The sequence below is a fragment of the Orycteropus afer genome, unplaced genomic scaffold (assembly GCF_000298275.1).
Source record: "Orycteropus afer afer isolate SDZICR_OR568_19922 unplaced genomic scaffold, OryAfe1.0 scaffold00103, whole genome shotgun sequence".
In the NCBI taxonomy this organism is placed as follows: domain Eukaryota; kingdom Metazoa; phylum Chordata; class Mammalia; order Tubulidentata; family Orycteropodidae; genus Orycteropus; species Orycteropus afer.
Window position 1 is genome coordinate 1,230,740 of NW_006921690.1, and position 27,007 is coordinate 1,257,746.

Here is a 27,007-nt window from a genome sequence, read left to right on the forward strand (position 1 = left end):
GAACAAAGCACCACAGAGTGGCTTGTAAGAATGGAAATTCATTGTCTCATGATTCTGGAGGCTAGAAGTCCACATTCAGGTCAGCAGGGCCATGCTCTCTTTCGGAGCTTCAACCCAATTTAAACTGGTCATGGCCAACAAAATGAAATTGGAACAGATCCACATTTCTAAAATGTGGGTATGCCAGAGTGATAGATAACCAGAAAGGGAAACTGGGTCGGAACTGTGGGAGCTTCAGAAGAGGTGAAGTGAGCCCTTTTAGGAGCCTGATGTGGGAGACTGGATTATTGTCAGGACTGGGGAGAGTGACACACATTCAGAGGGGCACAGTTGGTCACCATTTTTGATCTGGGCACAATGGGCACTCAGCCTGTCAAGAGATTTAGTTGCTATGCAATGAACACACTGCCCTTGTTTTCTAAGAGGAAGATTAGTTTTCTTGGCAGGGTGTTGACCTGTAATTTTCCCATTCTGGTAATTGTTCCAGTACACCTAGTTTACAAATTCAGGTCAGCCCCAGTTTTGCTTCGTTGGCCACGACAGAACTGGGAAAAAAACAGTTCAAAGCCTTGCTCCCTCCAAAGGTTTCAGGGGAAGATCCTTTGTCTCTCCCAGTTTCTGGGCATTCTTTCACTTGCAGCTGCAGTGTGACTCCGTCTCTGCCTTCATTGTCACCTGGCCTCCTTCCCTCTGTTGTCTCTTTGCCCCTTTTACAGGACACTTTTCATATTATATTTAAAACTCAAAACTCACTGCCATCAAGTTACATCCAACTCATAGTGACCCCCATTGTATTTTCAAGGCTGTAAATCTATGGAAGATCACCCCATCATATTGGATTAGGGGCCCCCTATTCCACTGTGACTTCACGTTAACTGAAAATATCCTCAAAGACCCTATTTCACATTCACAGGTACTGAGGGTTCAGACTTACACATATCTTTGTGGGGGGCACAGTTCAATCCATAACATGCATCTAGGAGAATTTATGCAGAGAGTAAAATACTATAGATTTCCTTTGTTCAAGGAGGCAGTGAGGAAATGTATGAGGAGACAGTCCATCAGTAAATGTGAGAAGTGTTCCCTCTGGGTCAAATACTCCAGAAAGGGAGACCAAGCTGGTTTTCAAAGAGGCCGTGGCCTCTCAGAGGCTTTGTTCAGTGTTTTCTAAGCTCCACACATAGGCTGTTTCCCCAGGAAATTACATTTTCCCAACCCCATCTATGATGGCAAACAAAACCCAGGGGAGACTGGCTGTGCTAAGGCTGCCTCCTAATTCTGGGGTGAAGGCAGAGGAAAAGGGAGCTGAAGGTAGGAAAAGCAGGTCCGAGTCAGAGGACAGGAGTCATGAAGAGTTCATTTGACTCCTGTACTTGCAAATTCAGTCAAGATACATGTGAGACACCTATCAAGACAGCAGGGTGACATGGACAAAACGATGTTTATTGAATCCATTTTGGAGGCAGACAAAATGAGAAGGCTGTTGGCTCGTGACTCATTCAGAGTTTAGAATCATGACTGCTTCTTGTCATCAAACCTCAGTCACAGGAAAACTCTAGCATGAATAATGACATAAATCCTTGTCTCATAAAGGGAAGAAAAAGTAGTCAAAAATACTACAGCTTTCCCTCCTATAGTAGCTCTGATTGTTAAAATGCCCATAACCATCAACAAAAATTTGATTATGTGCAGTGTGAAATAATTTCTACACAAATACCAGGTGTGTACACAAAGGTCTAGTTGTAAACTGACTAACAGTCATCAGCAGTTAAGAATGCTGGGCCTATAGTGACACTCCCATTCTCAACTTCAGAGCTTATTCATTTAACTCATGACTGCTGTCCTCATCAGAGGCACCTGGGATATGGAAAAGGCATTTTTTAAAATAATAATAATAATTAACCTCATAAAACTAAAACCACAAACCAAGATGATGAATTACTTTGCCTGGATCAATAAATACTAGTCTCAAGTACTAAATACGCTAACAAGGACAGAAGCCATCAGTTAAAGAAATCATCATGTTGTTACCATTTGCTAATGCATATTAGTTAATTTTTTTACTTTATCCAGCACATACACAGATATTATTTTTTGTTTGTAATTCTCAGAACATTTCTTTTCCATCTTTCTCTCAGTGGAATCAAAATTAAACAACTTTTTAAACAAAATTTTCAAATTTCAAGCTATCAAAAGCACAATTCTCGCCATATTTCAGAACTTTACTCAGAAGGGAAATTCTGTGAAGGCTTCGATGTGCTTAGAAGGCCTTCTCCTCCCCTGTTGTCAGTTTAAATAGATCCTCTCCCTCCCTTTCCCCCTCTGGCCATACTGGATGCCAAGCTGGCTGCTTTCCAAAGACTAACAGGATCCCCCGAAGGTGCCAGGAGGGTCAGGGGGAGCCTTTGTTTTATCTGGAACTACTCTTAGTGGGGCCAAAAGGCCAGTCCCGAAGGATGACAGGGATTCCAGGTAAAGAAAAAGCCCCCAAACCCAGAGAGAATGGTGTGAAGGACATAGCACAGTACCAAAGCTGGCTGTCCCAAACAGCAGTCTGAGGCCCCACATTTTAGAAACTCCCAGGGACTTCTGGGCACCTCTTAAACACAAGGTATGAATATCCCTCCAGAAGGTCCTCCCCCCCACCCCACTCCCATCTCCTCCATCCCACCCCACTGTAAAGACGAGCGACACTCTGTTGGCTACATTCCTCTGCTCGGGAGGCAAGCTGAATCTGCTGCCCCGACAACAGCTTTTCCTATAAACCACAACCCTCACAAACACAGGCCATTCTGGATTTGAGATCAGCTCCTTCCAGAACTCTGCAGTCTATGAGCCCTGCCCTCCTCAGACTGCCCTACCCTGAACCACACTTCCAGTCTCCTTTCTCAGGGGGCAGCTGGTTTTTGAGTATGAGGACACACCTCACTGGAAATGAACAGTGCAAGGTTCGACGTGCAAATATTTGCAAACAATTTTTTTTTTTCCAAACTATACAAATTTTAAAAAATTCAAGTCAAATCCAGGAACAGACTAGGTGGTTGGTATCTGCCAACCCCTCATACCCACAATAGGAAAATAGTCAGTTTCTGAAATGAGAGCGGGACTGAGGCACCAACTACCCACCCAAGGTTCGTTCCTAGTTTGGGAGGAAGCCTGAGAGGGAGGTGCTAAAGTTTAATGCCAGGCAGAGCTGCTCCAGCCTCAATGCCTCCAGGGCCAAAAACCAAAGGCCTTTGTGTACGCAGCTTATAGGAGGGACCCTCACTCACCACCGGGCAACTCTCTCCCTGCACTTCTTAAACGGAAATAAGGAAGACACGTTCTAGAGACATGCGTGGTAAGGGCTGCACTCCACTTTCACTTAACACAAAAATAGGATAAAGGAGTTACCACTCTATCACCTCTTTTTTACCCACAAGCCTCTGAATCACAAGGAATTGAAAAGGGACTTCAAAAGCACATCCTTGCTGGTTTTATGGGTGATCCAGACAACCTCCCGCTACAGTCACATCAAGGGCAGTAGGAAGTATTGCTGGAAACATCAGATCATCCAATACCTGAGGGAAACCTCCACCCACACCCCTTGAGATAAGGGCAGTAGGAAGTATTGCTGGAAACATCAGATCATCCAATACCTGAGGGAAACCTCCACCCACACCCCTTGAGATGAGGCTCTGAGTCAGCCAGGTAACTAATGCTGGAAGTCAGAAGGTGAACACTAGACAACTGAGTTTTCTGTGACAGCTGGGTCTGTGTGATTTCGAAGAGGTGGTAGCCTCACAAAAATGAAAAATTTTATAACAGGCATTTCCTCTAGGACTGATCCAGACCAGGCCTGTTGCCTCAAAGAAAGAAGGCAGCATTGCCCAGAAGAAGACGCCCTTGGTCCATGGGGATGGAGCCATCCTCATTCTGGTTGCTAAGAAGGAGCTGGGACACCCTGGGCAGGGGGGCTGTTGGTTCAGCCGAGGGAAGCACAGTTCAGCTCATCTTCCTCCTGGCTGGTCCCCGCCACCTCCTCCAGTTCATCAGGGCCGTCGGTGATGTTGGGCTCACTGGAGCACTGCCGGTGAGGTGGGGAGAAGCTGGGTGGCAGGAGCAGGCACTTGTCCTCACTGCCGGCCTCCTCACCTAAGCCTGAGTGCATCATGGTGGCCATGGCCAGCAGCTGGATGTCCGAGTGGGCGTTGGCCACCGTGTGCCGCCGAACACTGCCGCACTTCTCTAGGTAGGCCTCCCCTTCTTGCTCTGTCAGTGGGGTCAGTGTCATCTCATTCAGTGGCCGGCTGACTGTGGTCATTGGGGAGCCATAGTTCAGAAGAGTCACTTTGGGCCGGACCCTGGAGTGCCGCCTGGCTACAGGAGAAAAACCAGAAAAGGCTGTCACTGCGGAGCGGGCAAAGAAGGAAAGCATACCCACTGCTGCTGAGTCAGTTGTGACTCATGGCCACCGATGTGTTACAGAGTAGAACTGCTCCATGAGGTTTGCTTAGTTGTAATCTTTACAGATGATCCCCAGGCCTCTCTCCCGCAGTGCCACTGGACAAGTTCGAAGTGCCAACTTTAGTAACTGAGGTGGGAACCCAACCCCATGGACAGCTGTAGGTGCAGCCTTGCTAAAATGCAAGTGATAGAAAAGCAGTAAACTGTCCATGGATGACATGATCCAACATAAAGAAAATCCCAGAGTCCACAAGAAAACTTCTAGAGCTAACAAAGCAATTTAGCAAACTCGCAAGGTACAAGGTTAACAAACAAAAGTCAGTGGGTTTCTATGCCCCAGTAATGAGAAATCTGAAAGGGAAATGAGGGAAACAATGCCATTTAAAATGTGAGAGAGGAATTTGGCTATGGCTAAAAGCTTCTCTTGCCACTTTACCTGCTTAAGCCAGATACTGTCTGTGACAGCTCTTCCTGCCCAGTATTAGGAGGTCAACAAAGGATGTGCCTTGAAAGGTTAGGTTCAGGGAAATCTCTGCTCTTTTCTCAGATGCTGTTTGAGCTTCACTGGATTTGCCCTAAATTCCCTTTCAACCAGTCCCCTCTGAAGACCAGCTACCAAAAGAAGCCCTCTGGATCCACTTGGGAGGCTGTGGCCTCTGCTGTGCCAATAGATGGAAATCAATGAGTCCTCCTGAGCCTAAATCCAGAGCAAGAGGTACTTGGATAGAGCTTCAGGGGTCAAGTCAGGGCAGCAGGCCACTTCTAAATCATCCTGAACCAAGACTACGGACACCCCATCTTCTCTAGCTGGGTCAGTGGTCTGAGGCCTGCATTTTGCACAAGTCAGCTCTTCTGGATTCAAACAACCTTTGGCACCATCCAAGAATGGACTAGGCTCCATGACGGCCCCATGGAGGCTGACACAAAGAGGGAGCCAATAGGAATTTTTATAAAACTGCTGATATTTTAGCCTTCACCATATTCCAGGGACTGAGCTCACCTTTGGTGTGTATTCATCTTTTAAATCCTCCTAAAAACAGAACTTACATCATGATATATTATTAGCTGCCACTGTACAGATGAGAAAAGTAGGAATCAGAGAGGTAATAACTTGCCCAAGGTCATATAGTTAATGTGGTAGAGCTGAGATTCCAACAGGGTCTGTCTCACTCCAGACCCTCATTCTTCCTGGGCTGCCCTTACAAAGTACACAGATAAGTATAATAGGCGATGTACCTCGCAGTAAGGACCAGCCATGTGCATGAAGTTCAAAGATAGGAGAAAACATCTCCATCTGAGAACAATCAGGAGACTTGCCAGGGAAGATGTACACTGCACACAGGCCTTCAGGGCAGCAGACCGCCCAGAGAGAGGCAGGGGGAACAGTGTTCTGAGCATGGAGTTATTGCAGTTACTTGTCATCAAATCAGCTACTGACTTGGGATGACCCCACGTGTGTCAGATTGTTCAGGAGGAGATTGCCAGGCCTTTCTTCTCAATCTCTTTTAATCTGGAAGATCTGCTGAAACCAGTCCAGCACCACGGCAGCATGCCAGTCTCCGCTGACGGCCTGGTGGTAGCCACCCATGAGGTGCACTGGCTGGAAACTAACCTGGATCTCCCGCAGGGGAGGCAAGAGTTCCACCACGGAACCATCACCGCCCTCTGAACATACATGAAACTCACTGCCATTGAGTCAAAGCCGACTCATAGCGACCCCTCCTTGGGTTTCCGAGGCGGTATCTCTACGGAAATAGATTGCCCAGTCTTCCTTCCGAGGAGTGGCTGGTGGGTTTGAACCACCAGCCTTCTGGTTAGCAGTCAAATGCCTTAGGCACTATGCTACCAGAGCTTGTATGAAAATAACAAAGAATAGAACCCTAACCCTAACCCATGAAATCACCATGTCTACTGGCTTGGAGCCCATAGGAGCTGTTTGACAGTAACAACAGTAGTTCTTCTAAAGCAAGTAATAATGGATAGAATCTAGAGTTTACTGAGTGTACTCCCACCTCCCGTCTCCCATCGCCCATCTCCCATCTCACTGCTTGGTTCCAATCTCCTTCTGAAATAGGTAGTGCTGGCCTTCTTATCCCTGTTGTACAGAGCAGGAAAACTAAGGCTCAGTCCTGGTGCTCTTAGGCACTAAATGGCAGGCTGACACTTTCCCCACCCACGCCTGCTGCTTCTCAGGGCACTGCCAGCTTACCCGCTGAGCTCAGATGACAGCAAAGACCATCCCCATGCAGGTGCCAGGCAAGAGGCTGTCCAGAAGTGAGTATTCTGCCTCCTCCCTCTTTGGGAAAAGGTGATTATGAGACAAACACCAAAGGGCCACAAAACAAGAGAGAATCTAGGGAGGCAAAGCAGAAATTGCCTCTGTAGCACGGACGCTTGCACCCCCAAGCGGCACACATTTCTAGTGTCCCATATTTCACAATAACTATGCGTTACTTTTATGGCCAGAAAAATCGATAACTATAAAAGAGAAGCACTGGAAGAGTTCAAAGAAGCAAGGACCCGATTAAAGGAACATCCTTTAAAAAAAAAAAAACTTGAAAAAAATTTATTTCTCTCATGCTGCTGTTAAAACCAAGTGCTTATGACTGGCTGTTGCAAAACCTGTGTTGAGGTCCAACCGTACAAGCAGCCTGGCAGGAGACCGGGAATCGAAGCCGGGTCTCCCACAGGGAAGGGGAGAATTTGACCGTGGAACCACCACTGCCCCTTACATGCTATGCATTGTACCCAAAAGAAGGTGCTTCATAGACATGATTCCACTCATAATTTAAAAAGAAAAGCAACTATTGTGAAGTAGCCAGTAGCGTTCTGCCCCTTTCGTAGAAGGGGAACCTGAAGCTGTGATGTTAGATAACGCTATGGTTACAGCAGTAAGTGATGGAGGCAGGACCCAAGCTGAGGGCTGACAGAGAGACCCTGCTCATTACCACTAGATGGCTCGCACACAAATGACTCTGTGTAGTCAGAGGGGGTCAAGGTCTGGACAGAGGTAGGGGTGAGAGCACTCTGGGGACTCAGAGCAGGACAAGTATGAAGAAGTAGCATTTTGGATAGGTTATGCACCCTGGAGAGTGCCAGGTGGGGAGACTCTACCTAACCTGCTATGCATGCATTCATTCATTCACTCACTCACTCACTCACTCACAGGAGAGCTCTATGCTAGGCCTTGTGGTACAGAGAGGAGCAACATGGTCCCTGCCCTCAAAGAGCTCACAGTCTAAGGAGGAGACAGACACATAACCAGGCCACGGCAGCACAGCATGGTGAGTGCCAGGATGTGGTCTGGGGTATGGAGGAAGAGGAGGGACACATATAACTCCCTGTCTGGAGTGATTCTCCAGGTGGGGCCCTGAGAATAGCAGGTGGTGGTCTACCTGGCTCTGTTCCGAGACTGGCAGCTTTCACTAAATGAAGGACAGGGCCTCTGTGCACCTCTGTGGCTCTGAGAAGTTCCAGGCCACAAAGCGGAAGCCCAGTTCTTGTGGTTTTAAAGGCCCCGCTCTTTCTATGGCTGCCTCCGCCTATCTCCTTTGGGCTGCTCCATAGCCGGTGACTCATGGGACAGACCAACAAGCTCTTCCTTCTGCTTTCTGGGTAGAATGTTTTGGTTCCCAAGCCTGGGTGTAGGCTAAGCTGCGACCACAGGGGCCGCACGACTATGTCTGTCCAGTCCCTTGGGCAGACAGTGTTTCCTTGCTAAGCTCCCACCAGACTTCAGAGCCAACCCTCAGGCAAGTGTGTCAGCTATATCTCCATCCACTGCAGTCAGCCCCTGCTAGGCCTCTTGGGAGTCCCAAAGGATTTCAAACCCAACTGCTAGGCTACCCACACTGTTGCTTCTAGCTTTCTTCCCCTCCTTTATCTTCTCTGCCTGGGAGGGCCGGGACTACCCCCGGGGGAGATAATCTTTTAATATGGGAGGGATGGATGCCCCCCAGGGCCTGAACACAGGTCCTTCCCTGCAGCAGCGCCCTTTCAGCAGGAAGAGGGCTGGGTCCTTCCACCTCTCCTCTGACATCTCCCCACCTCCAGGCCACCTCCTCCTCCTCCAGGCCTTTCTCACGGGGTGGGGCCAGGGGAAGTCTTTATTCCTTCCTTACTCACCAAGCACCCTGCTGAGCACTGGCACTTTTCCCCCTGCTACGGAGCCAAACCTTGTCAGCTCCTTTCAAACCCCCAAAGAGGAGCAAAGCCTGGACGAAGTTGCTCAGGTCCTTTGTTGGGAACTTGGTTCCCAGGCCTTTGATCTCCCAGGCTCACGGGCCTGGCCCCACTGGAGCAGCCACATAATGCAGCCATTATGACCCACAGGCACACCAAGCCTATTGTGGGTGCCCCTCTCCAGGCCCGGGTACCTGAATGCTGATGAATGCCTCCTTGTCACACCGAGGGGTTACAGGGTTACAGTATCCGTGCAATGGCACTTGTGTGCAGGAGGAAGGGCCCTCCTCCAGAGACACAACGGAGAGGGGCATGTGTGGGGCCAGGGCTTTTGTGTGGGAGAGATCAAGCATGCAGTGTTAAGGAGGCAGGGCCCTGTCATCAGCCACCACAGCAGCTTGGAAACTTCCCGAACTAGGAAGGTAGGGTGAGAGCTGGCCTCTGGAGATTCTGCCCACTCCCCTTTATTTTTTTTAAAAGATTTCACTATTTTCCTCCCCTCCACACTCTCAATTACCCTAGAAAAGCAATCGTTTTATTTTTCAGGAATGGGCACATTGTGTGTGTGTGCACATGCACACACATACACTCTATTCTAAGCCTCAAACTCATCTTTTCTATTTGAAGCAGATCCAAAGGGGGAGGCTTGCTTCTTAAACCCTGCAGCCTGGCTGGCAGGAAGAGAGATTTCCCATGAGCCTCCATGGGGCCAAACATGCCTGGGCACTTGGGTGTGGTGAGTAACGCCCCCTAGAGAGTCCCTGGGTAGTGCAAGCACTTAATGCACTTGGTTGCAAAACAAGGGGTTAGAGGTTTGAGTCCACCCAGAAGTGCCTTGCAAGGCAGAAGTGCCTTGCAAGGGTTGGCAATCTACCTTTGCAAAACCACCCATTAAAAAAGTCTGTGGACCAGAGTTCCACTCTGACACACAAGAGCTGTCATGAGGCAGAATCGACTCAAGACAACTGGTTTCTGTTTTTCTTTTCTGATTCTGGTCACCTACCCCCGTGTATGACCCCATAGGAACATTTTCTAACAATTCTGGGTCTGAGGTAACAACAGCACCCAGCCCTCAGCAGGCTGTGCGAAAATGAAATGAACACATGCCAAGAACCTGGTTAGTACCTGGAATGTGACAGGCATTTGATAAGGGATGGCTTTTGAGGTGACTTTCCCACTGTCCTTGAGTACCTCTACCCAACTAAGGCCAAGAGAATCATGGAAAAGCCCTCTCCCACATACAGGGATTTCTCACATCCAACACATTGCCTTATTTTTTTCCTTCAGCCAGTCATCTCAACTTCCCCTCCCTTGTGCAGGATAAACATCATTGTCCCCATTTTGCTGAAGGGAAGACTGAATCCCAGAGAATCCTCTCTCTATCTGGAATGACGTGTCCTCAGTGAGGAAGGGTGCTGTAGTGGTCATGTTAGGTTTCTGGTATCCAAGTGGGGGATGAAGTGCCTGGCCTGGGACACCTCATGGGCTAAGGAACAGAAGGGGAAGGACTATCTCCTTACCTGTCCCCAACAAAGCACCTCTGTGGGGTGGGGTTAAGGTAGGGCATGTGGGGCAGCTGGCAAGGTGTAAACAGTTTGGGGCTTTGGAATTTGGGTCCCAATACCCATGTGACCACAATCCTCATTTGCCTCACCTGTGAAATGGGAACAATAGTGCCTGCTCTGTGGTGTGGCAGCCAGCCCACCCTGTACAGTGCCCAGGGCATGGTCTGTGTCTAGGGCCTCCCCTTGCCATCAACCACTTTGCACTTACTGCTCTAGCACTCCTAAGCTCTTTCAGTTCCTCAAATGCTCCACCCTCTAGTGCCCCCCTCCCCCTCCCCAGCCCTCCTACAGGTCCTTCCCTTTGCCTGGGATAGTCTTCCCTCTGTCTATTCAGCTAACTTGTATTCATCCTTGACGTACCGTAACAATTGTCACTTCCTCTGGGGAGTTTTCCCTGATTTCCTGGTCCAGGCAAAATCTCCCTGCCACAGGCTCTGTGGCCCTGTACTCCCCCCATTTGTGTACTGATGAGTCATTGTGTATTGTTTGACTTCCCCACTGGACAGGGCAGCGATGGGTCTGTTTGTTCCCTGATAAATCTCCAGCACCTCACAAGGTACCTGGAACAGGGTCTCCACAAACATCTGTTGAGATATTCATCATCAAAAAAATAATCAAGGGGGCCTTGTCCCACCCTTTCTCCCCTTCCTGAGACAACTCCCAGAGACAGGGTTTGTTCTTGGTCCAAGAATAAAACCTAAGACCTTTGCTTTGTAGTTTGACAAAAGTATGTTATTCTTATTTTAGCTGGAGAGCCAGGAGAAGGTACCCCCTCTGATACAGATTGAATTATGTCACCCAAAATATGTGTTGGGACCCAAACCCCTATGGTTGTAGCTGTAATCTCATGTAATGTGATACAGATCACTTCCTATATCCTCTACTATAATGTGATCACTTTCCATAATACAATGTAATGTAATATGAGAAATCAGTCCCTTGAGGTCATACCAGTGAAGGGTGGACCCTATACTTAATCACTTCTGACTTACATAAAAAGCAGCAGGAAGACAGATACCATATGAGGATCACCAACGAACTAAGGAACACTCGACGCTAGAGACCAGGAAGGAACTGAAATGGCTAAGACCCTAATTTAGAATTTTAGCCTCCAAAACTGAGAAAATGCCTGCTCTTTAAAGCCATTCACTTGTAGTATTTGTTACAACAGCAGCAGGAAACAAAGACATCCTCCTCAAGTGACTCCTCACTGAAGAGACTTCCAAGTTGACTCTTGTTCCTGGCATTAGGTCCAGATGGTGGTGGGGATGTCCCTGTCACAGCCCAGCTAACCTACCAGTGTCCCAAATCTGCTGGGACCCTCCCTCTCCAACCTAGGCAAGCGGAGCCAGTTGGGTGGGCTGAAGCAAGAAAATGGGTTCCAGGAGGGCCTTGGCAACACTTGTGTTGTTGTGCCCCCTCCGTTCCCCTCAGGGCTGGGGAGGGCAGGCAACCATTTTCCTACAGCTGCTGTTTCAACTCCAGCTTGTCCCAGCTCTGGGAGGAATAAGTTAGTGAGCAAGAGAGGGAGGGAGCAGAATCTGGCAAGCAGCGGGCTAGGGCCAGCACCTCTGACGTGTGGTGGCTGTGGTGAGACCAGTGTCTCCAGTTGACATGAACGAGGCAGTGAAAACTGGCAGCCTGCCCTGCCTTTCTCTGCAGTAGAGAGGCCCGAGGAAGGGGCAGGAACCTCACTGCAGGCTACTCCTTTCCCCTGTCTTTGAAAAGGGACTAACTATAGTTTCCAAACTTGAGTAATCCATCTCCACTTCTGTACCTCTCTATGGTGCTGGTTTCCCTGCCTTCCTGCAACCATCTCAAATATTTGGGTGCCTACTAGACGGCACATAACAGCAACAACAACAACTGTGTGCCAAGCACCATTTCAGCTGTGGAGATAGAATGATGAACATAAAATTCCTGCAAGTTAGGGGCCTACATTTCAGAACATAATCGAGGAAAGCTTTATATTATCAGCCTTGTTATCTGGCTTTCTCCCCATAGTGTTATGGATTGAGCGATGTCCCCCTAAAATATATGTTGAAGTCCTAATCCCCAGTACCTGTGAATGTAACCTTTTTGGGAAACAGGATCTCTGAAGATGTTGTAAGTTAAGTTAGCAGGACATCATACTGGAGCAGAATGGGTCCTAATCCAACACGAGAAGAAAAGAAACCAACAAAACCCATTGCCATCAAATTGGTTCCATCTCATCACAACCCTTTAGGACAGAGTAGAACTGCCCCATAGAGTTTCCAAGGCTGTAAAGTCTTTACAAATGCAGACTACCCCATCTTTCTCCTGTGGAGTGGCCGGTGGGTTTAAACTGCCAACCTTTTAGCAGCCCAATGTTTAAACCACAGCACCACCAGGACTCCTTCCAAAATGAGAGCTGTCCTATAAAAGAGAAGAAGAGCTACAGAGGCAGGGAGACATGGAAGGAAGACAGCCATGTGAAGACAGAAGCAGGGATGTGGAGTAATACATCTACAAGCCAAGGAACACCAAGAGTCTCTAGCCAACACCAGAAGCTAGGAGAGAGGCCTGGCACAGATTCTCCCTCAGAGCCCTGAGAAGGAATCAACACAGAAGCTGTTCCTAACGTCCAGCTTTCAGAACTGTGAGACAATATACTTCTATTCTTAACTATAACAAGTTCTTGACCCTTTGTTGCGGTGGTCATAGGAAACCAAGGTACCCATCTCGACTGTGATCTCACTGAGAGAAGGAACAGATGTGATTCACTGCTAGATTCTCCAGGGAGCCTACTACAGGGCCTGGCACTAACACTAGCTTTATCGTTACTGAGGAAAACCCCAACAAGATTTGTCCCCAAAGCCAGGAGCTCCTTTCCTTCTTGCCAAGGCCCTGGCAGAACCTATAGAAATGGAGGAGGGACCGCAGGGATAGGTTTTCCACTCAACTGGTGGGGAGAGGGTGGTTGCAGTCAAGGCCGTTTCTAGTACTAGGTACAGGAAAATGAACTCCCAGGCACACGAAAAAGATCAAAGCCGCTGCTCAAGGATACAACTCAGACAGGCACCACCAGAGGCACAGTTTGGGTCCTTGGGAGGACACAGGCAGAACTGTGAGTGATAAAATGCACACATTTGGAACAGACTCACATCAGAAGCAAAGGGCTCGCACATAGCTTGTGGTCAGTCAATCGTACAAAGCTGGCATCATTATCTGGAAAGCTCCTGGCAACTTTAGAGCAGTGCCCCTTACCTAGCGTGTATGTGAGGCCTGAGAAGCCACGGTCCTCGCTGAGGCCAAGGAAAGGAGAAACCACTTGCTTCACCAGCTCCTCCAGCTGCAAATAACTCTCACTTGGGCCTGTGGGCTCATGAACACTCTAGAAAAGAGCATCCAAAATAGACAAAGGTCAGTCAAACTCTCCTTGGCCAGCCTGGCAATTAGTCAACAAATCCTGTTTATCCTCCTCCTATGTAAGGGTGGGGGAGCTCTGGTAGCATAGTGCCTAAGGCACTTGACTGCTACCCAGAAGGCTGGTGGCTCAAACCCACCAGCCACTCCTCAGATGGAAGGTTGGGCAATCTACTTCCGTAGTAATACTGCCTCGGAAACCCAAGAAGGGGTCACTACTCCACGGCACATAACAACAACAACAACGACATATATAGGTGGAGTCCCTGGGTGGGATAAACAGGTAACATGCTTGGCTGCTAACCAACAGATTGGAGGTTCCACTCCATCCAGAGGGGCCTTGGAAAAGAGGCCTGGTATTCTACATCCCAAAACCAGCTATTGAAACCCTATGGAGTAGCATTCTACTCTGACACACACCAACTCACCATGAGTTGGAACTGACTCAACAATAACTGGTTTTGATGTATTTTACGTGTCTGGCACAGAGGTCTGCAGGTGGTAGGTGCTCCTCATTACCCACAGAGGCCTTCCTACAGGACCATCAGCAGGTGATAGCCCTCACCTGAAGGGCTGGATCAATTTCCCTTCCAAACACACACCCCAAAGGAATCACCTCTCATACCCAAAATAGTATAAATGGGAGTGTGGAAGTCCAGTCTTCCTTTCCTAACCTTCCTATCATAACCCCAAAGAGGTCCTTTTCTAGACTCTTAAATTTGAGATCTACGCTCTAATTTATGCCTGACGCAAGCTGCACACATCTTTCAATTCTACCCTCTTTCGCTTTCTTTTCCATAAAATACTTGACCTGGCATTTCAGTCCAGGACACCTACCCTCATCTATTAGACAAAGCTTCCTCCTCCCCTTCCTCCTCTGTGACCACAGGGAAGGAATGTCCAGCACAATGGCTGAGCTTAGAGAACCAGAAGAGAGCAAAGCAGCTGGGGTGGGGTCAGAGCCCCACGCCTGACATTCCATCCCAGCAGGGAGCCTGAGTATGGATAAACCTTCCTTGAGAAAGGGCTCAGAGCTGATGCCACAACGTTGTTACAGGTGGGAGCTGAGTTGGGGGAAACTATTTTTTGAGGGGTCTCTCTAGTCCACAGCCCTATTCTTTGAGAACTGTGTACTCCCACCCATCACTGAGGTTATGTTCATAATACTTGATCCCACTCAAGGTCATAGCTGACTGGACAAAGGGGAGTGGTCTACTCTAAGCTGGGAGGAAGTAGAATGTTCTCTATCACTTACTAGCTGAGAGACCTTGGTGAGCCCCTAAACTTCTAGGTTTCAGTATCCTCATCTGTAAAATGGGAATAACAGCAATGCCCACTTCATAAAGTGGTAGTTTGGATTATCTGATTAATAAGACAATACACTTGAAGTCCTTGGATTGTATATGCCAGGAAACAATAAATGTTCCTACAATTCTTACTATTGATTTAGAATTGGGATTGAGAGACACTAGCCAAGCATCCAGGTAGTCTCTACGTGCAAAAGATGTGAACACATGACCTGTGGGATGCTCCATTAAGTCAAGCATAAACTAAAGCACTGAACGTAATCCTATAGAGAAAGAGAGACCAGGCAACATCAGGAGAGACAGCAACAGAAGGAAACAAGGCAGATAGATACAAGTAAAGCCCAATATATAGAGAAAGGCTGGTGGTTTTGCTGCCCGACATGGTCTTGTTTCTGGCTGCAGTCCCTCATGAAGCCCATCTGCCATGGCAACTTTCCAATGACTTCCTGTTCTGCTTTCAACTAGACATAAGTGGGTTTTTGTTGTTGTTGTTGTTGTTTCTTGTATCTTATTCCCCCCACCCCGACATAACTGGAGAGAAGGGTGTCCATTTCCTGAGTGACAGGACTATGCTTCCTTCATATTCCACTGTGATCTCAGCACCAAGCACAACACCAAGGCCTATAGGAAACTCAGAGCATATACATCAAATGAACAAATGAACCAAGGAACACAGACTAATAAACTAAAGAATACCAAACTAAGCAAAGGTGGTTCCAGCACTCTTGTCAATTTGTCTCTTCCCACTCAGCCCACAGTGGCAGTGCCCTTCCTCCTTTGGCCCTGGGACCACATATGGGGCCACATTCAAGCCAGAGTCTCACCTGCAGGATGAGTAGCATCTGGACAATGGATGAGGGTAGCCTGGACTGGACCAGTGGCAGCAAATCACCCAGCCTCACCTTCAGCAGGACTAGATCTCGGAAGCCCAGCAGGGAGATCTGGCGGATGGTCAGCTCCTGGCCCTGGAAGGGGAGAAGTGGGAGGGTTGGGAGGTGAGAGATTGCTGGACCTGTCACCAACCCTACAGGGTTCAGGACAATGAATGTTTACAGTGCATCCAGGACAAACCCTCTGCGGAACCCAGTGGGCTGTCAGAGAGTAGAAGACCGAGCCCCTGTCCTCTGGGATGTAAGTTTATTTTAAGACCAAGTGTGACTTAACTTTCCTAAATGACCAAAAGATAATACAAGACACAATATGGGTCATGGTGTGCTGAGTGAAAAGGAAGGAGAGAGAGGAAGACGGGGAGAAAGGACAGAGCAGATGGCCACCAGTGCCTCACGTTCAAGGCACTTCTCAATTTCACTCATTAAATATTTGAGCTCCGGTGGTGCAGTGCCTAAGGCATTTGACTGCTAACTAGAAGGTTGGTGGTTCAAACCCATCAGCCACTCCACAGAAGGAAGACGAGGCAGTCTACTTTACTATAATTTAAATGGCATTAAATTATGCCATTTACTGCTTTGGAAACCCAATGGAGGTCGTAGTGAGATGGAATCGACTTGATGGCAGTAGGTTTGGTTTTTGATTTTTATCATGTACCAGAGGAAAGAGGAAAATATCACACCTGTTAAATATTGAGCAAGTAGAAGAAAAGGAACCTACTCAACTGTGGAGGCAGGACAGAGGATGAAAATAGTAACTAATAATCATATGAGTTAATATTAAGCTGTGACTATATGCCAGGCATATTCTAAATAGTTGAGATGTTAAATACACATTTAGTCCCTACTTCTACCCTTTGAGATACATACTATCATGAAAACCATTTTGCAGAGGAAGGAACTCTAATTACAAGGCTCAGAGATTAAAGCAATTTACCCAAGGTGGAGCTGACTTCCAAACCCAAACAATTTGATTCTAGAGGTCCCAAACCACCCTAGAACATTGAGGGAAAGGAGGACTCATTGCCCAGACTACCCTTTGCACACACATGTACCACACAAAGGAGCCATGGTGGCACAGTGGTTAAAGCATTCGGCTGCTAACCAAAAGGTCAGAGGTTTGAACCCATTAGCCATTCTGCAGGAGTAAGATGAGGCAGTCTGCTTCTGTAAAGATTTACAGTCTTAGAAACTCTATGCGGCAGGTCTACTCTGTCCTACAGTGATGCTATAGTCAGAACTGACTTGGTACCAATGGGTTTGGTTTTGATTTTATATAACACACAACAAAAATCAGTTGCCCTTGATGAGGACAAAAATATCTTTAGGATATCCTCCCAAACAAGACTTAGCTTCCCATCCCCCAAGTCTGCCAAGGTTTAAGGAAGGTTTATATTTCCTATAACTCCTCAGGGTTTTATTAAAAACACAGGCAAGACACGAACCATGGCCTCATCTACCCTGAGACCAGAAGAACTAGATGGTTTCCAGCTATCATAACTGGCCATTCCGATCAGGCCACAATAGATGGATCCTGGTAGAACGAGAGAACAATGTGGAACAGAACCTCAAATTCTTAAAAAATCTAGACTTACTGTGGTTGAGACTAGGGGAGTCCCTAAAAATACCACCCTGAGATGCTCTTTAACCGTGCACCAAAACAAACCTGAAGTCAGTCACCTTTTAACTAAATAGCAGATTGGCATACAAAATGAAGAATATCATCCATAAGTACTACATTCCCCTAAAAACTCATCTATATGAGACCAAATGGTCAACAATTACTTTAAAACAAAGATGAGAAGGTAAGGGGACAGGAAAACTATATTAATGGAAATGTGTATAACAAGTAGAATAGAAATAATACAATGTCCATGCACTGTGAAGAATACAACCAATGTCACTGAACAATTTGTATAGAAATTGTTGAATGGGAAACTAAACTGCTATATAAACCTTCACTGAAAACAAGAAAATATCATTTAAAAAATAATTAAGCTAGCAACCAAACAGAAAGAAAGAAAAACACAGGTAACAATAGTTGCCACCTCTGCATCCCTACCAGCCCCACTCCCAGCAGACACACAACCATCACTCATGCTTTATAGGCTCAGTGTAACCACTCCCTCTTCACTGCCTTCCCTGGTACCCTCAATGGCATTGATCTGTACCACTTTTCATTTTCAAGGTCCTATAATTTCTATTTTCTCCACCACATCCCAGCACTCGGCATCGACTGCCTTGTCTCATAGCTGTCTATACTCCTGCTTTGTTTCCAGGGCTCCTTTCACTTCACCCAGACAGAAACTGAAGCCAAAGTTCCACCTCCTTGAATACAGTTGTTGTTGTTGTTGCGTGCTGTCAATTCTGACTGACAGAGACATTATATGACAGAATAGAAATGCCCCATAGGGTTCCCAGGCTGTAATCTTTTACGGGTCAGTAGAAAAGAGGAAGATCTTCATCAAGATGGACTGACACAGCGCCTGCAATAACAGGCGCAAACACAGCAACAACTGTGAGGATAGTGCAGGACCGCCCAGAGTTTCACTCTGTCGTACACAGAGGTGTTATGAGTCGGAACTGATTCAATGGCACCTAACAAAAATAATCTCTAAGAGAGCAGATCACTAGGTCTTTTCTTCCACGGAGCTGGAACAACAACAACAGGTGAGAACTAGGATGGGCCCCTGTGATCCTGTTCATGCTCTTTGGTACTATATGATACTGGAAGCTGTTAAACCAAAACACCAGACCTGCTCCCACTGACTTGGTTCCAAGTCATGGTGACCCCCCGTGTTACACAGAACTGATCCATAGGGTTTTCTTGGCTGTAATCTTTACAGAAACAGATTGTCAGGCCTCTCTTCCACAGAACCACTGCATGGGTTTGAACTGTCAACCTTTAGGTTAGTAGTTCAGTGCAAGCCATTTGTGCCAGGGACTTACCCAATTTTCGCTCAATAGCAAACAAAAGTAAAGTGATATAAAAATAGAAATGTTTGTTTTGAACTATAGGAGGTAAGGAAAGAGAAAAAGGAATACTGGAGCATACAAACTTGAAAAAACTTCTCCTGAACAGCCATTTTGGTGTTAATGGAATGTTCCAATTCTAGGACCATCTACCCCAACAACTGTTAGGTCACTTCACAGAACTGACTTTCCAAAAACCCTCGACAAGGACATCAAGGCATCTAGAGGGACTTTCCTTTCTCCAGCACTGCACTTCAGACAGAGGCAATGTTAGCTGGCTTGCACTTTTGTTTTTTAAATCATAAGGAAAATGATTTTCATAGGAAGAGAGTAAAACAGTTCAGAAGAAGAGTTTGACATGAACAGTTGGCGTCATCTTCCCCTAATTTCTTATTCTCCCTCCATGGGGATAACCACTCTATTATTATTATTTTTTTTTCTTTTTACCAGTTGGGTAAATATTTTTATTTTGTTTTTGTTTTTGCCAAAGCAGTATTTTTCAAGGGTGCAATTTAATGATATCAATTACATTACTCTGTTGTACAACTACCACCCATAATCACTGCCACATTTTCCATCACCATGGACAACTCACTGCTTCCCAAGCAACGGCTCTCTTTCCCCCCTCCCTCCCACTCCTAGTAACAACTAATAAACTTTAGTCTCTATACAGTTGCCTATTCTTGTTATTACATTTAAGTGAGATCATACAGTATTTGTCCTTTTGTGATTGTTTCATTTCACTTAGCATAAAGCTTTTTGAGGTTCATTCACACTGTAGCAAGAATCAGGATTTCATTTCTCTTTATGGCTGAGTAGTACTTCCTTAGGAGCTCTGGTAGCATAGTACCTAAGGCATTTGATTGCTAACCAGAAGGCTGACGGTTCAAACCCACCAGCCACTCCTCAGAAGGAAGACTGGGCAATCTACTTCCTTAGTGATACCGCCTAAGAAACCCAAGGAGGGGTCGCTGTGAGTCAGAACTGACTCGAGGGCAGTAAGTTTGGTTTGTTTTATTTTGGTTTTAGTATTCCATTGTATGTATGTACCACCTTTAGTTTATCTATTCATCTGTTGATGGATACTTAGGTTGTTTCCACCTTATGGCTACTGTGAATATTGCTGCAGTGAACATTGGTGTGCCTGTGTCTGTTTGCTTTGCTGCTTTCAGGTCTCTTGGGTATACATGTAGGAGTGGATATGCTGGGTCATATGGTCGTTCCACATTTAACTTTTTGAGGAAATGCCAAAATGTTTTTCACAGAGTCTGTACCATTTTGCATTTCCACCAGCAATGGTTAAGGGTTCCAATTTCTCCATATCCTAGTCAATAATTATTTTCTGTTTTGTTTTTAAATCTTAGCCAACCTAGTGGGAATGAAGTGATATCTCACTGTGGTTTTGATTTGCATATCAGTAATGGCTAATGGGGATCTCTGGTGGTGTACTGCCTAAGGCATTTGATTGCTAACTAGAAGGCTGGAGGTTCAAACCCACCAGCCACTCTTCAGAAGGAAGACTGGGCAATCTACTTCCATAGAGATAACACCTGAAGGAGAGGTCACTATGAGTCAGGTCCAACTTGACAGCAGTGAGTAAGAGCTAATAATGTTGAGCATTTTTTCATGGGTTCATTGGCCATTGGAACAGGGAACTGCTCTTAACAGGTTTTGATTCATATCTGGATTCTTCCTGAAAGTTTTTACATTCATAAAATCACTATAACCCCTTTAAACACGCATAGAGACTACATTGTCTACTGCTTTGCACCTTGCTCTCGTTTAACTTACTCTATTGGGTATTGTTTCATACCAGCACATACTCATCTGCCTCACTGTTCTTTAAGGCTGCAAGGATGCAATATGAACACATTCTGCTTTACTTAACCAACTTTCTCTTGACCAAGGTGCCTCCATTTGTTTCCCCTATAATGCTGTAATAAACATTTTCTTCCCCGTCTCTCTGAGCATTTTTAGCCATGCATCCAGATGATACTCCCTCAAAGCAAAACCGCTGGATCGCAGTATGCTTCTAAAAAGTCTTACAGATACTACCACGTTGTCCTCTGAAAAGTAGAGTGAGAGAGCCTATTTCTTCATATCTACTGAGTGGATGCTTTTTTAGGTAGTAAGATTCAGAAAATGCAGGCCATACCTCTGCTTAGGCAATATCAAGGTGCTATCCCAGTGCTCCCATTGTGTGATACCAAACATATGGCTACCACTCAAGAGCCACCCATTCCAAATCCATCTGCTTAGGCCATAACATGTGGAAAAACACATGGAAATAATTGGGTCATTAGCTGGGATTTCAACACCCTTTTATTGAACAGGGAATAATAGTGATGTTGTTGATGACAGCAACTATTTTTAAACACTGTGTCAAGTGCTACCCGAAGCACTTTTCCTCTATTACCTAATTTAATCTTAATGCCCCTGCGAAGTAAGTATTATTATTCTACAGAAGAAAAGGAGGCTCAGAGAGGTACGGTTACCTTCCCAAGGCTACCAAGGGAGTCACTGGTAGTTCAGTGGCAGAATTCCCGCCTTCCATGCAGGAAGCCCGGGTTTGATTCCCGGGTGCACCTTGTGTGCAGCCACCAACGTCAACGGAACGTGGGTGCATCTATGATGCTAACAGGTTTCAGCGGAGCTTCTAGACTAAGACAGGCTAGGAGAAAAAGCCTCGTGACCTGCTCCTGAAAATCAGACAATGAAAATCTTATGGACCACAATGATCCCATGGGGAGGGCATGCAACCAGGCAGTCAACAACACAGAGTGAGGGCTTGAACCCAAGTCCACCTAACTCAGAGGCTCATGCTCTAAACCACTTTCTTCTTCTTTTTAAAAATATTTTATTGTGTTTTTGGTGAAAGTTTACATAGCAAATTATGTTCCCATTCAACAATTTATAAACAAATTGTTCAGTGGCAATTGTTACATTCTTCACTTCATAATGCACCAACGTTCTCATTATTTACATTTTGGTTGTTCCATTTCCAGTTATCTCATTTCTCTGCTCTGTTACATTCTCATCTTTGCTATAAAGCAGTTGTTGACCATTAGGTCCCATATAGATGATCACTCTGTTCTGGGGACAATCCGGTCCCTTTTCCCCCTCCTCCCCCAGGTTGCCCTGCTGCCATCTCGCCTTCGTGTGAAATACCAGCAGTCATTTGGACATAGACAAGGCACGGGCAGTGAAAGTATTTGCCCTGGAGAAGATAAAAGATTTTGCCTTTGTGATTTCCCAGCCCAACATTAAATATTACATGCACATGAGAAAAGCCTAGATTTACAAGCAACTAGAGGGGCATGTTCAACCTGGTGTCTCATGTGTTTAAGGGCAAACCTGACTCAGGCCCAGGGCAGCAAGTGGTACAACCATTTACGTAAGATCCAATGTCACACATCGTTAATCCTACCTGGCACAGGGTTTTATCTTGAGAACCTCTCGATTGTCCCCAAAGTCATAAAGACCTGCTCTCCCATGTTGGCAGGAAGTAGTTTTATGGGAAGGTATGGGGCACCCAAGTTACATCAGCCTGCTGTATAAACAAGTGAATTGTTCCTTTCTGAGAGGACTATTTGGGGCTATTAACCAGGGCACTGACTTGTCACCAGTCCTAGGCACTGCTTCAGCCCACAATGGATCAGAAAAGGAATGAATACTAATCTAGAGTCAGCTATTCTGTTGGTTTAGGCTGGGAAAAAAAAAAAAAAAAAAAGCCTAACAAAGCCAAGCCTGTTTTCTCACACCCTCCTTCCTCTATAAATGAAAAAATGTCTATCTACATTATGCAAAATGTAACCTGCTTTCATGAGTTAATCCCAGAAAAAAGGTAAAAGCTAGAAGGATTTGGTCCCATAAAAAATGAGTACGTTAGCCTGGGTCAGAACAAAAAGGGGGAAGAAAGTGCAGTTTGTCTCCTGGACGCCTATAACCCTTGAGGGCCATGAGCTACGGATCATGCCCACCTCCTCTCAGGGGTCCCTACTTACAATATGAATTTATCTCATCCTCGCCCAATCTCAGCTAACTGTAGAAAACAGGGTGCTGTTGTTGCTACTTGCTGTCAAGTTGGTTCTGAGTCATGGCAACCCTGTGTCCAACAGAATGAAACACTGCCCAGTTCTGCACCATCTTCACAATTGTTGGTATGCTCAAGTCCACTGTTGGGCCACTGTGTGTTTGGAGTACCTTCCAACCTAGCTCATCTTCCAGCACTGTCACGGACAGTGGTCTGTTGTGATCCATAGGACTTTCACTGGCTGAGTTTTGGAAGCAGATGCAAGGTCTTTCTACCCAGTCTGCTTTAGTCTGGAAGCCACTGGAACCTGTCCATCATGGGTGACCCTCACTGTTATTTGAAATACTGGTGGCATAGCTTCAGCATCACAGCAACATGCAAGCCACAGTAGTACAACAAAATGACAGATGGATTGTGGATGGCAGGTAGCACGCTGACATGTCCTTAGGGATTGTCAGGGAAAGGGAGAAGCTAGCCAGGTGGGGGAGGTGAGAAACTGGAGCACAGAAACACAATTCTAGTAGAAAGGGGTAGCTCTAGGGTAGCAGCTTTATATCAACAATTGCTACATCTTGTAATTTTTCAAAAGAAGTAAGACAGTAATTATCCTTAGACCTGCACAACAGGGCTCCTCCCTAGCTGAGTTTTAGATGTCCCTCTTGCCCCTCCTAGGAGCTCTGGTGGCGTAGTGCCTAAGGCATCTGAGTGCTAACCAGAAGGCTGGCGGTTCAAACCCACCAGCCATTCCTTGGAAGGAAGGTTCTGCAATCTACTTCTGTAATGATACCACCTCAGAAACCCCAGGAGGGGTGGCTATGAGTTGGGTCCGACTCGATGGTAGTGAGTTTGGTTTTTTGGTTCCTTGGCCCTCCTGACTACACTGGTGGAGACATGCCCACTCAGATCCCACAATCCCATTCTAGACCTACTTTGGAATTCCCTGCCCAAATGACCCTAAGAGAAGATCCAGGCCTGCCCACCTCTGCACCCCCAACTGTTGCTACTGCAGGACTGCCAGATAAATTATAGGTCACTCAGTTAAATTTGAATAATTTTTTTAACGTAAGTATGTCTCAACTATGAGAACCTACTCAGCGGCACCTACCAACAACAACAACGTCTCAACTATTGTATTATTTGTTATTTTTCTGAAATCCAAATTTAAGTGGGCATCTTGAATTTTTGTTTGCTGGATCTGGCAACCCTACCTCCCAGGTCTGTCTTCTTAAGAGAAGGCCCACTGTTGGCTGAGGGGTGACTACTGCAGGAAAAGGAAGGTTTGTGGATACTGAGTTTAGATTATCCACGTAAGTGCTAGAAAGCCTCTGATAGGGGTGTAAGATGAAACTGAGGATGTGATGATAAAGAAGAGTGGGATGCAGCCAGAGGCTTCTGCTTGTACTCTTATACCAGAAATGTTAGGGACAGGCCTGGGTTGGGGGGAAGATGATCTTTAAGCATAACCTCCCAATTTTTAAGTATCTGACATGTACATTTAAAGGAATTACAAATTGAAATACTGTTCAAACTATATCTGTCCTTCCCTCTGAGGTAAGGTATTTCCTGTTGTTGTTGTTAGGTGTTGTCAAGTCAGTTCCGACTCATAGCAACCCTATGGTACAACAGAACAAAACAGTGCCCGATCCTGTGCCATCCTCACAATCATTGCTGTGTTTGAGCCACTGTTACAGCCACTGTGTCAATCCAGCTCATTGAGAAGCTTCCCCTTTCCCACTGACCCTTTACTTCACCAACCATGATACCCTTCTCTAGAGACTGGTCCCTCCCGACAACACGTCCAAAGTACGTGAGATCTTCACTTCTGAGGAGCACTCCAAGACCTATTTGTTCGCTCTTCTGGCAGTCCATGGCATATTCAGTATTTTTCTCCAATACCATAATTCAAAGACATCAATTCTTTTTTGGTCTTACTTATTCATTGTCCAGTTTCATATGCAAATGTTGTTTTTGTTAGTTGGTTCCAACCCACAGCAACCCTATGTTCAACAAAACAAAACACTGCCCAGTATTGCATCATCCTCACTATCCTTGCTATGCTTGAGCCCACTGTGGTAGCCACTGTGTCACTCCATCTTTTGAGGGTCTTCCCCTTTTCTGCTGACCCTCCACTTTACCAAGCATGACATCCTTCTCCAGGGACTGATCCCTCCTGAGAACATGAACAAAGTAGGTGAGATGGAGTCTGGCCATTCTCGCTTCTAAGGAGCATTCTGCCTGCACTACTTCCAGGAATAGATTTATTTGTTCTCCTGGTATTCCATGGTATTTTCAGTATTCTTCCCAACACCACAATTCCACAATTCAAAGGCATCAATTTTTCTTCAGTCTTCCTTATTCACTTCCCAGCTTTCACATACATATGAGGTGACTGAAAATACCAAGGCTTGGATTGGGTACACCTTAGTCTTCAAAGTGACATCTTTACTTCTTAACACTTTACAGAGGTCCCTTGTAGCAGATTTGCCCAATGCAATACAACATCTGATTTCTTGACCACTGCTTCCATGAGTATTGACTGTGGATCCAAATAAAATGAAAGCTTTGACAGCTTCAATCTTTTCTCCATTTACTGTGATGTTGTTTATTGGTCCAGTTGTGAGGATTTCTGCTTCCTTTATGTTGAGTTGCAATCCATACTGAAGACTGTAGTCTTTGATCTTTATCAGCAAGTGCTTGAAGTCTTCTTCACTTCCAGCAAGCAAGGTTGTGTTGTCTGCATGTCACAGGTTGTTAATGAATCTTCCCCCAATCCTGATTATATGTTCTTCTTTACACAGGCCAGCTTCTTGGATTATTTGCTCGGCATACAGATTGAATATATATGGTGAAAGGATACAACCCTGATGCTCACTCTTCCAGAATTTAAACCTTGTTCTGTTCAAACAACAGACTCCTGGTCTATGTACAGGTTCCTCATGAGCATAATTAAGTGTTCTTGAATTCCCATTCTTTGCAATGTTATCCATAATTTTTTGTAATCCACACAGTTGAACACCTTTGCATAGTTGATAAAATATAGGTAAACATCTTTCTGGCATGCTTTGCTTTCAGTCAAGATCCATCTGACATCAGCAATGATATCCTTCATCCCACGTCCTCTTCTGAATCCAGCTTGAATTTCTAGACGTTCCCTGTCAATATACTGCTGCAATCGTTTCTGTATTATCTCCAGTAAAATTATACTTGCATGTGATATGATATTGTTCAATAATTTCCACACTCTGTTGGATCACCTTTCTTTGGAATGGGCACAAATATGGATTTCTTCCATACTAAAGTTTGGAAGGCTTTGATCTTTGGCAGTAAGTGCTTCAAGTCCTCTTTGCTCGCAGCAAGCAGAGTTGTGTCACCTGCACAGGTTAATACCTACTGTCACTAACTACTGTGTTACTGTTCTACTTCTCAAGACTGTACTTTAACAAAGTCTTTCTAGAAATGAAGCATTAACCCCAACAGGAGAAGCAGAATAGTCAGCAGAGTACAGAGCAAGTGTGCATGAGAGAGCCACATATTTTGCAAAGGAGTATCTGCTGGTCAGCCTTCCTTAAAAGCAATTGCTACCAAGTTGTCCAATTCACGGTGGCCTTGTGTGTGTCAGAGTAGGCCTGTGCTCCACAATGTTTTCAATGGCTCATTTTTTTGGAAGTACACTGCCAGACCTTTTTTCTAAGGGCCTTCTGGGTGGACTTAAACCTTCAACCTTTCAGTCAGCAGCTGCGTACATTAACCATTTGCACTACTAGGGATTCCTCTGCTTCCCTTTGGTGTTAGTTGCCCCTGAGTCAGCTCCAACACATTGTGACCTTATGTGCAACAGAATGAAACACTGCCTGGTCCTGCACCATCTTCAAAATCATTAGAATGTTTGAATCCATTGTTGCTGCTATTCTGTCAATCCCTCTCCTTGAGGATTTTCACTGACCCTTCACTTTATCAAACATGATGTCTTTTTCTAGTGACTGGTTCAACCTCTCTTATTGTTGTTGCTAGGTGCCATCCAGTAAGTCCCTACTCATAGTGACCCTATGAGCAACAAAATGAAAAAAACATCTTGTCCTATGCCATTTTCACAATCATTGCCCTTTGTTGCAGCCTCTGTGTCAATACATCTTGTTAAGGTCTTCTTCTTCACTGACCCTCTAATTAACCAAGCATGATGTCCTTCTCCAGGGACTGGTCCCTCCTGATAACATGTCCAAAGTACCC

The 27,007-nt window shown here is 45.8% G+C and overlaps 1 protein-coding gene across 1 annotated transcript in view; it reads right to left on the reverse strand.

Moving 5' to 3' along the window:
- Positions 1-3,964: 3,964 nt before the first annotated feature.
- PRR5L (proline rich 5 like) overlaps positions 3,965-27,007 on the reverse strand; it is a 69,753-nt gene continuing 46,710 nt past the window's right edge. The window contains exons 5-9 of the mRNA XM_007943304.1: positions 19,522-19,548; positions 18,083-18,099; positions 15,712-15,893; positions 13,422-13,548; positions 3,965-4,359 (exon numbers count right to left, since the gene is read on the reverse strand). Coding sequence (XP_007941495.1) covers positions 3,965-4,359; positions 13,422-13,548; positions 15,712-15,893; positions 18,083-18,099; positions 19,522-19,548 — 748 coding nt within the window. The remainder of the gene's footprint in view (positions 4,360-13,421; positions 13,549-15,711; positions 15,894-18,082; positions 18,100-19,521; positions 19,549-27,007) is intronic.